Source organism: Chenopodium quinoa, unplaced genomic scaffold (assembly GCF_001683475.1).
Source record: "Chenopodium quinoa cultivar QQ74 unplaced genomic scaffold, ASM168347v1, whole genome shotgun sequence".
NCBI classification, from domain to species: Eukaryota; Viridiplantae; Streptophyta; class Magnoliopsida; order Caryophyllales; family Amaranthaceae; genus Chenopodium; species Chenopodium quinoa.
In genome coordinates, this window is record NW_018745540.1 from 2,388,490 (window position 1) to 2,400,000 (window position 11,511).

General features: G+C 32.8%; 1 protein-coding gene across 2 annotated transcripts; it reads right to left on the reverse strand.

The window, feature by feature from the left end:
• Positions 1–1,705: 1,705 nt before the first annotated feature.
• On the reverse strand, positions 1,706–4,374 carry LOC110716104 (heavy metal-associated isoprenylated plant protein 33-like). Of its 2 annotated transcripts, none has more exons than XM_021894741.1 (4): positions 4,101–4,374; positions 3,946–4,002; positions 3,768–3,843; positions 1,706–3,516 (listed from the first exon to the last, which is right to left on the reverse strand). In XM_021894741.1, the coding sequence occupies exons 2-4, from the start codon at positions 3,973–3,975 to the stop codon at positions 1,859–1,861; spliced, it is 1,764 nt and encodes a 587-aa protein (XP_021750433.1). In that variant the 5' UTR covers positions 3,976–4,002; positions 4,101–4,374; the 3' UTR covers positions 1,706–1,858. The 2 variants fall into 2 exon arrangements, with proteins under 2 accessions (XP_021750433.1, XP_021750432.1); XM_021894740.1 differs by having other exon boundaries at positions 3,946–4,005.
• Positions 4,375–11,511: the final 7,137 nt, after the last annotated feature.

The following is an 11,511-nucleotide window of genomic DNA, read 5'->3' on the forward strand; positions in this document are numbered from 1 at the left end:
TAATTTGAAACAAACATATTAATATAATGGGTGTTTGAAGCAAATAAGATGAGCATGTTACCATATATAGTTAAGAACAAGGCGAGGTGAGAAATTGTTACAACTAAGAGCAAGGTTTCTCATCACTAGATTTGAAGCTAAAAGAACACTTGCTGCATTTTCTACTAATATACTCCTCCATTTCTTTATAGTTACAACACATAATTTATCACGGTATTTAAGAAAAGTGGACTTCACATGATATAATGCACTTAAAATGGAGCTAAGAGGTTGTTAGGAGAATAATCAAGTAGGCCATGAGCTTTAAATAAAGGTAATAGCACAATTTTCACCATAAAAACCTTCCTTTTTAAAGTGTCTTGCAACTATTATGACATTTTCATTTTAGGAAAGTGTTGCAACTATAAAGAAGCGGAGGAAGTAGAATTTATGTTGCATCGAAGATGGACATGGATTGTGCCTTGTGTGCAGAGCCCATGTGTCATGAGCCTAGATGGGCTTGATTAACAACTAACTCCATTATCTATCTACACACCATATTAAAATTTTCAAAAGGGTGGCTCAGATACAACCCTAGACCATGCGTCATGTTGCATGTCTAAGGTAAATTTTATTTATTGTAGCATAATTTATCATGTTGTGTCATGCTATGTTTTATTGTGTTTTTTCCAAAAACTGTGGTCAAGCACAACTCGCACAATATCATAGTGTGTCGTTACCATCGTTACAATGGTTTATTCCATATTGGGCCGCTTCATGGAACAAACTAGGCCGGCCCAATGTCATCTTTAGCCATTTTCTTACACCAATCGCAAATTTGATATAGACAATCGTACAAACCAAAAGGGGTGTGCATAGTGGCACACTTTTACTCTCTAAATTATGTGCTCCCATCTACACATCAACATAGATTCCAAAAACAACATAATAATAAATAAACGATCTTCTTGTGGCCCGTGGGACGTACCTAAGTTTAAAAATGCATGTATGAAATAGTATCTTGCTAAGCTTAACACCAACTTTTGAATAGATTGGGTTTGATTTACCTAAAACACTTTAGCTAAAAGAAGCTAGTGGGACATGGGGCCATTAATCCACTTTAGCGCAACTTATGGATTGAGACCCTACAAAAATATTTTCATTTTCTTTTATGAATTAGCCTTAATAATAACAATAATAATAATGGTCAATAATAATGAACGGAAACTACTTAGATAGTGATATCTCACATGGACCATCCAAAACTAGTTAAAGCTAACTACAAAACACAGTGTATTGGTGAAGAAGATAAGCATTTACAATTGAGCAAATAATAATATATTATAACAAAGAATTAGGAGAAAAAAGAGGGGATTTATTTAATACTCCTTTCTAATTTTATTATAATTATTTTTTATTATTATGGGATTTTTTTTAAGAGTAAAAAAAAAAAAACATTTATAAACACATATAAACATCTCACTGAACGAGGACAATGTCCCCTTCTCATTCTCTCCTAAAAGTTTACATTATCATCTTCCACTACAAACTTGTTTTCTTTTATATAAATTATCTATATAATATATAACGGACCCTTCCTCTATGATAATTGAAATCCTGAAAATATAAAAAACTTAGGACTAAAAATAAGGAGTAAAATTAACAAGGTGAAATTATGAAAATTTAAGCTAAAATAAAGGTTTTTTCTTGCATCATTTATGGTAAGTTTTTTTTTTTTTTTTTTTTTTTTTTTTTTTTTTAATCAAACTATCAAGATTCCGCATGCCCTTTGAGCAGAGAACTACCCTTGTTCACCGAGATTCATGACCAAACAAGGAACAAACACCACCCTCTCATGTTTCTTTTGGCAAATTTTTTATCACATTACATTGCAACTTGATGAGGTGTTTTCATCACTGAAATAGTGAGTATAAGGGTCTGCCGGTGGTGGGTATGGGGGCATATAATGCATCGCAGGTGGTGGCCGGGCGTACATCATGGGCTGAAACCGCTCATTCCCATTAGCTCGTTGTTGGTTCATCATCATCATTTGAGCTAACATTTGTTGGTGGTACGGGTTACCAGGGTTGGGGTCCATCATTTCCGGCGGTGGGCCCCCATGGTAGTAAGCAGGTCCGGCAGTTGCTGTGGTGCCAGCTGGCAACCCTTGAACGGCCGGGATCGAGCCCATAGGGCCCATTTGCATGTTCGCCATTTGGGCTACTGGTGGCATTTGGCCCATATTGGGGGCACCACCCACATGATGAACAGGCATGCCCCCCATGCTATGATTGAACCCTCCTCCATTTGGATTGTTATTCATTCCATTTCCTCCCATGCCATGATGATTAGGTGGTAATCCTCCATCATTCATCCCACCACCACCACCTTTCTTCCCCCCACCACCATTCATCATCATCATGTTCCCACCACCACCTCCGCCTCCACCTCCACCGCCACCATGAGGTTGCCCATTACCATTTTTACCACCATTCTTAGAATCACCCGGCATCGGCCCACCGCCTTGTTTACCACCCCCACCACCACCACCTTGTTTCCCACCTCCTTGATTTTGATTATTATTTCCTCCTCCATTTCCTCCCCCCTTTTTACCTCCATTCATCTGAACCGGAACATTACCTCCTCCACCTCCGCCTCCACCTCCACCGCCTTTTTTACCATTATTACCACCACCTCCACCGCCACCACCATTATTAGCCTTCGCTTGAGCAATAGCATTCATCAATTGAGGATTCATCATCCCACCACCATTACCCCCGGCCGCAGCATTCGCCTTCGCCTGAGCAATAGCATTCATCAGCTGCGGATTCATCATCCCACCACCCGGACCACCACCACCACCATTCATCATCATATTCGGCGGCGGTCCACCCCCACCCGCACCCGCACCACCCAAACCCATCGGTTTCATCTTACCGACATCCTCGAATTCATCATCAAACTCATCATCATCCGTAAAATCATCATCATCATAATCATCATCGTCATAATCATCATCATCATCCAAGTCATCTTCCGGCACATTAAACTTCACTCCTTTCCCACCCGGCTGCGGTAACTGCGGCTGATTATCTTTCGACGGCATCTTCATTCCTTGAAATTGCGGTGGCATTTTCAGATCTCCACCCATTCCAAGTCCCTTCATCTGTTGCTGCAATTGCTGCAGCTGTTGTTGCTGCATTTGCTGCAACTGTTGCGGGTTCGGCTGCTGCGGTCCTCCACCACCACCACCACCTTTCGGCTGATTTTGAGGAACCCCACCACCACCTCCGCCGCCCTTTTGCGGCTGATTTTTGTTATGATTTTGATTTGGATTTTGACCTCCGCCGCCGCCTTTACCACCATTATCTACGTTTTTCAGTTGATTTTGGTTGTTATTATTGTTTGGTTTAGGAGCGCCCCAAAGCTCTGCATGTTTACCAGACTTATTGAGCTTCTTGATGAGTGTTGTTGGGTCTACATTTCCTGAAACCGTTACTTTCCCTTGCTCTGCATCTATACTAGTCTTGTAAACCCCTGTTTCAATTCCAATTCCAAATCAATTACTCGTGTTTCAACAACAGTTAAATTTAATAACTACACTGTCGGTCCGTCTATTCGGAATTAATAATCATGTAAATAGTGAAATTCGAAGTAACAATGTGACAATTAAATCCGGACAGGACAGCAGACTGAGAGAGTTCTGGTCAGTGAATTGAGAAACAAGAAAAGCATAAAGTAAAAATTATAAAACAGAATTACAGAAGAAAGATGGAAAGAAGATTTACCTTCAATTTTCTGCAGGATTTTTTTGACTTTCTGTTTACAACCATCACAATGTATATTCACTTTAAGAACACAAGTCTGAAAATGAACAAAAACCCATTAAAATTAATCAAAAAGGGTAAATAAAAATGCTTCCTACAATCAGAAAATCAAACTAATGTTTATTTATATTTATTTTACCTGAATTTTTAAGAACTCTTCTTTGCTCATTTTGGCTTCTTAAATTTGGTAATAGATCTACTGCAAATAAGAAAAATAACAGAAATTGAGAAAAAAAAATATAGTGAAAAAAAGGGAGTAAAATGAAATTGGAAAATGTGTTATATTATTCACACCTAAAATGAGAGGAAACAAATGGTTCTATTTTTTTGAAGAGAGAGAATGAAAGAAAGAAAGAAAGAGAAGGTTAGTTTTGAAGAGGGTGGGTGGACATTAAACTTGTTTCTGATAAAAATCACTGCTTCCTCTATTTCAGAGTTAGAAAGAGAAACTATTTTTAGAGAGAGAGAGTTTTTTTTTAGAGAGAGAATGTAACACACACAATGGGAGGTGAAGCAGAAGCAGAGGGACTGGTCCAAAGAAGAGCTTCCCCTCTTCTCTTAGAAGACTTTTTATCCCCTTTTTTGTATTTATAAATTAATTAAAATAATATTATTATGTCCGTTTTTTAATTGTTGTAACATGAAAAATGTTTATACTTCCCAAAATACAATTTAAATCTTACTCTATAATAAATATCTTTTTTTTTTGTATGGATAAATATCTTTATTTTATTTAACCTTAAGAATACGGAGTATAAAATACAAAATAGTAATATTATAAAATGTATTTACAAGTACATTGAAATAAATCGACTAAAATCTTATATGATAATATTTTTCATTAAGTACAATTTATGGCTAAAGATGAGTACTTTAATAGTCTGAAAGTCCAAATTTTCAATATAAATAAAAAGCGAAGGAGATAATAATTTTTATTTTTATTCCCAATTTTTTTTCTTTTTTTTTTCTCTTTTTTTTTATGTAATATTTTCGGAAAAAATTGAGTAGTGTATGAGAGTTATTGAGTTGAAGCATGTGAGAGTGTTCTCAATTTGGCTTGCTTCATAAGTCATAAGGTAAAGAGATTAAAGTTGAGTGAGAACTAAAAACACTGAGTTGGCTGGCTTGGTGTCCTTCTCTCTCTCTCTCTCTCTCTTTTTTTTTTTTTTTTTTTTTTTTTTTTGGTTTCTTTTTATTTATTTATTTTTTTACATTATGTCACACTTGAGTACTTGACTCTTTAAGTGTTGAGTAGTGTTGACTGTTGAAGATCTTCTCTGATGTAGAATTTAAATACTTAAATCTGCTCCATGATTTGGTATCTTTTAATGTTTTTTTTCAATTTTCATCTCTATTAAGGATGGACTACTATTTTGGCAAACTATCAATACAATAAACCGTTCGTTATTTGATGTAGAAAGTTAGATAAGATTATATTTAACAAGTTTTATTACTTGAAATTATCATTTAATTAATTGTAAGAACTCAAAGAATGAATTAATCAAAGAAAGCATTAGGTAGTGAAATTATTTACGTCATTCCTATTATGGGAGTAGAGATCGCTCTCAAAAAATAAATGCACAACAATTGTTTACATCATTCCTATTGTTCCATTAATTTTGTGTTTGTTAATCTCCTCAACCATAATATTCTATGCTTTAATAGATGATTAGCTGAAAATTTTGCATTCTATACTTTAATAAATGATGTGAAAATTTTGTACTAATAATGTTGTGATCAACAAAAATTACTACAATGAACACAATCAACAATATATACGTGGCTATGTAGGGTTCAAAGATATTAGGACTTATGTAACACAGAGTATTATACATACTAACTTATCAAAATAGTTTAAGATGGAAGTTATTCATTAAGTAACGGCAAGCGAATTAAATTTCTAAAACGGAAACAGGAATAAAGGAAAAGGGTGGTTTACTTGTTATACTATTCAGAATCTAAAAAATAACCGTTCAAATTATCTATCATCCGTAACTGCATGAAAAATCATTAGTACACGTTCCTCAATGTGATGTACAAGCCATCTATCTAACCTTTTCATATCGGTATCTTTTTTTACTTTACTGTATCATGCACTTATTTTCAAATTGGATCATTAACCTAAATTTTCTTAACATCTTATTGAAGATAGTTCATTTATTACTTATGCATCCTCCTAAAACAATAAAATGTCTCTAACATATCCAATAAAACTACTTTTCTATGTCATTCGCCCTCACAGATTCTCCTTTTGCATCTATCAACCACCATCACTTCATTTGAGTTAAGCACCATAAACCAACTCTGCTTCCACAAGCTATAATTATTTTTCCATGGTCAAATTTTGGCAATTACCGGCCACCAAAATAAATCTTCATATATGGTTTATTTGGTGAATTGGGGGTGAAAGGTGATAAGTACACATGTACAACCCAGTTAAAGATATGTGATACATACATTATATTCAATGAAATTTAGAAGTAGGTGATCAATCTTGTGATGCATAAAGAGTTGATCAAACACGTCTGATCTCAAGTTATGTCGTACTTTGGTCAAGTTTAAGGAATAGTTTTATAACCCTAAATTTAGGCAATGGGCAAAAATTACCAAGTCGATCATTGGGCAACTCAACACATAGATTGAAATAAAAAAAAAAATTGATCTTTTAAACTAGGTCTATTAAGTCCAACCCTAACTTATAATCAATGTTACATTTGTTTTAACTAATAAAATAAATACACTGTTTCCTTCTGACTTTTAAATTAATCAACATAATTTTTGATTGGAATACTCAAAATTTACAAAATATTAAGGTAATAGTAATTTTTAAGATGAGACTAGGAAAGATATCACAACCAAAGAATGAGGGGGTCATGTTAGGGTCACATAAACAACCATTATATAAGGACATCATATACTCCTTGTACATAACATATGCATGTTTATCGCATAAGATTATTAGTCTAAAGTATGTAAGTATTATAAGTGGAAGTAATGATTTCCCTAAATGAACTGTTTACATATAGTGATGCAACTCAACAAATTATAATTTTTGGGTGTGGAAATTAATAAAGTAGCATTCCACTACAAGTCTACAACACTACCTCTTCCAAAACGAGTGAATGAAATGAAATCCTCCTTGTGGGCTATGTCAGATTGTTCATCCATAATTGATAGGATACATTTATTTTACCTCATTAATTTTTATTTATTTTAATTGATTTATTTATTTATTTTATCTTAAGAGATAGCACAACATAATTTAATTTTCATAGTCCCCACACACTTCATACGTGTAAAGCATACAAACTACTCCCTAAACTTAGCCAAAAGTTGCACTTTACTCACTAAACTCTTAAAAGTTGTAAGTTACTCACTACTCAGATGGATGGAGGTCATTTTTCAGGTAGTAACCTGATATAATAGGTTAACTCCCTAAACTTTACCTAAACTATTGTACTAATAGGTAAACTCCCTAAACTTTGGTATTTTTTTTATATTTTTTAATTTAACAATCTAATCATACATTTGTAAGCCAATGGGAACTCTAAAAAAACTAACTAAATTTTTTACTTGTAAGGAAATTATTTATTTATTTTTTCCTTTGCACTAGTTTGGTTCGGTATTTTTTGTTTGTTTGTTTTTTTTATTAGATGATCCATATACATTAACATCAGAATAGAAAGAATGACTTACCAAATCAAACAATCAGGAATCAGATTGTTCTTTGAACAAGATGAGCATATTCATTGTGTGCCATTATATATCACATAGTAATTAGTTTGAATGTTTGATTTATTATACACATTAACTTTTATAATTAGAAGACTTTAGCAGAGAACATGGTGCTAAAAATCCCTTATTGTCTCCTTACAAAAAAATAATAATAATAATAATTCCCTCATCGTTGTATGAATTTGCAGTTGCGTGCGTTGATAAAAAATACTACTTAAAATTCTAATTTTTTGTGATACGATCATGATCTAGAAAAAAGTTTAGAATTTTTTGTGATGTTGAAATTAGGGTTGCTTAATAGTGGTTGTTTACTTATATTAGTACGTGGTTATAAAATTTTCTAAATAAAAAGCCCAAAAACACAAAAAAAATTTAAAAAAAAACCAAAAATATAAATAAAATAACAAAAAAAATTGAACTAAACCATTCAAAGGAGATGAATAAATAAATAAATAACGTTTTGGTAAATATTTTTATTAAATTAGCCATTTTGGTAAAAGATCCGTTGTTTTAATGTTTTGTCACTAATATGTATTATATATTAAGTTTTTTTTTTTTTTTTTTTTTTTGACAAGAGCTAAAGCAGACTGAAAATAATTATTAAAGGAAGTAAAACTAGAATTAGCTATTTATTCAAAAAAAAAAAAAAAAAAAAAAGACTTTGCTATAGTAGCCATTTTTTTCAATTTTACAGAATAATTCTTTTTTTTTTTTTTTGTGGGAGCTTTCTTCACTTTCTATTTTACAAAATAATAACAGAGTATCGAAAATGCATTGGAGTATATATATAGCTGTTGTTAAATTTTTTTTATATAATAATCGATTTTTAATTATTACTATTATTATCAGTATTTTTGCAATGGCTAGTTAATTAAAAATCATGTGAGGAAGTTTAGGGAGTTATAGAAAAGTTTAGGGTGTGCACTTAACTTTTATGTCAGAAAGTTGAGTTGCTGATTTTTATGTTAAAAAGTTTAAGGAGCTCTACCAATTAACCTGTAAATGAAGATCACAAGAGATTACAGTGAGTAACTTACAACTTTTAAAAGTTCAGAGAGCTAACTGCAACTTTTGGCTAAGTTTAGGGAGTAGTTGTGCTCTTTACTCCACTTCATACCCTCTTTGTTATTGCACTACTGCAGTCCTCATGTGTTTCTGGGCAATGAATTTAAGTCTGGAGTTGCAGCTTTGTACCCCCTACATATATACTTCTATTATTTACATTTTAAAAAAAAAAAAAAATTGGCATAAATTTTTTCATTATATTCCAAATATTATCTTTGATTACAAAATTGTTTGCCTACCTTTTCCTTTTAATTTTCAAGATAGTTGCACCACCTTTTACCATGGTATTAGTTAAAATTACACTCATTAGAAGCTAATACTTTTGTATGTTGAAAATATATACGTAGTATTTCAAATAATCTATATCGAGTCTTTTAATAAATGTATTAAAAGTAATAAAAAGTCGATCAAAAGATCACAATGAATAAATTTTGAGATAGATTTAAGAAAGATTTTGAGGTAGATGTAGTAATAACAAATACTTGTAAATCTTTTCATCCAATTTTGATCTCTCCAAATTAAATTATACTCGAATAAATTCCTATAAACAAGCCAATTTTCTGTATTTAAGAAAAAAAGAAAAAGAAAATATTCTTGTTGCTTGGCCTCTCTGGACTCTGGCATTTAAGTGCGAAACTCGTTATGCTGCTACATAACATGAACAAAGGATACTCCACCCAATCCTATGATTGAGATTTGAGATGAATATAAATAAATTGAGTTAATTCTTCAACTTTGGAGTTATAGATTATTTTTTTATTTTTTTTAAAATATTCTTCAGACTTGACTACACATACTAGGTTAAGTAGCCTAAATCAACTAATCATTTAACCCTAAAATGACATCGAAATAATAGGAATACAAAATGAAATAGATAGCCAAGTATCAATGACAAATAGATTTTATAAACGTAGTGAGTGTGTTAAATTTTATTTTCGTAATCATGATCTTATAAGTTATAAGAGATTTTTGTGGTCTAGAAAATAAACTTCGTATTCTATCTATCTACACAAATACACAATACTTTTACTTTTATTTTTATTTAAATATAATACAAATAACACTTGTGTTTGCTAGGTAAGGATTAAAATTAAATCATACCTTTTTGTAAATAATTTTTTTTTTAATAAATAGGGTTATTATTTTATTAAAATTTTCTTCTTTATGGCATTATTTAATACATGGATTTATGTTTAGAGCGTTGATGATACAATTTTTTTAAATACAATTAAATTTTTTTATTTCTATTAGCAACTTTAAATATATAAAATATTGTAAAATCTTAGGTTTACTACTACTCCTCTCTCTCATACACTATATATGTCAAAATAAATGTATCTCTAATACACTATATATGTCAAAATAAATGTAAAAAATACTTTGTAATATAAGAAATTGTACATTATGATCATTAAAATTAATAATTACCAATTACCATACAACATTCATTATGCAATGTATTCAACATTAGTACCTACGAATTAAAACAAAGCTTAAGCAAAATGGAAGAACACAAAACATCTATACTATATATTAAAAGGCGTTCTTAACAAAGCTTAAGCAAAATGGAAGAACACAAAACATCTATACTATATATTAAAAGGCGTTCTTTTAAAGGAACGGTGCCACATGACACTCTTCAAAGTATATGTGTCATGTCACAATGCCACGTCACCATCCAAAGTATATACGCCACGTAAGCTAGCCACTTCATTTAACAAAATAAAATATGCTTTGAACAAAATTCAAACCCATAACCTCCAATACATATAGGTAATACATTTACCATCTCAACCAACTTTTATTAATGTTTTAAATTTCACATAATATTATATATTCCTTTCATTTATTAAGTAAATTAAAGATAATACAATTCATTTATTTTACACAAGATTAGAATATAAATACATATGATGTAAAAAAAAAGTGACACCCAAGGCAATGCCCAAACCACTACACACACTAACTATACAAATACTCGAACATATATTAAATTAAAGAAGTACACAAACTAGCAACTCGGGGCATCGCCCGGGGTACACACTAGTGAAAGATTAAAGAATGTTGCATTGTACTTTGACATTATGGGTAATGCTATATGCATATAAGCATTATCTTTTTAGAAAAAAAAAAGGGATATTCTCAATGGTAACCCCCAACAATTGCTACGCACCAGTGGTAACCCCCCTTTTTTTTGGATTATACAAGATGACCTTAGTTAACAATTTCATCCCACTTATAACCTTATTTCATTAAATATTAACTATGGTTATATTTATATTTTAAAAAAAAAAAAGAAAAATTAATAAAATTAATCCCAACCCCTAATCCCCCATTGATTCCGGCCAACCTCTCCTCCTTCCCTTCACTTTCCACCGTTCCGGCCAGCCCACTCCCCAACCACCTCTCCTTTTCTTTTCTTCAATCTATCTCCTCTTTCATCTCCTACCATGACCGCTGAAAAACTCTATAACCACCACCTTCTTCGTAACCACCACCTCACCAACACCACCTTACCATGACACTACCACCTGACCCAACCCAGAACCTTAATTAGACCCCCCTACCCACTCCACCCAGTTCAGCAGCCCCCCACCCACCGAACCCCGAAACCCCCACGATTTGGCAGCCCCACCCAACCCAATTTACGAAACCCAACTAACCCCTAACTCGAAACGCCATCCCCCCTTCCCAAATCCCAACCCACGTGGTCTGACAGCCCCACCCAACCCAATTTATGAAATCCGTGATGCAATTGAATAGGGTGTAGAGGAAGAGGAAGGGGGAAAGGGGAAGGGGGGAATCGGGGAAGAGGCAAGGTGGGAATAGGGTGGGGGTGTTTTCGGCGGGGAAAGGGAGTGCTCCGGCAGGGGGTGGGGTACGACGGTCGGAACCTGGGGTTTTC

Bases quoted from the DNA above. Each gene is read 5' to 3' on its own strand.
- LOC110716104 (XM_021894741.1), bottom strand. From the start codon at position 3,975: ATGAGCAAAGAAGAGTTCTTAAAAATTCAG. The intron at 3,844-3,945 runs GTAAAATAAATA...GTTCATTTTCAG, and splicing joins AAGAGTTCTTAAAAATTCAG to ACTTGTGTTCTTAAAGTGAA. The intron at 3,517-3,767 runs GTAAATCTTCTT...GAATTGAAACAG, and splicing joins AATCCTGCAGAAAATTGAAG to GGGTTTACAAGACTAGTATA.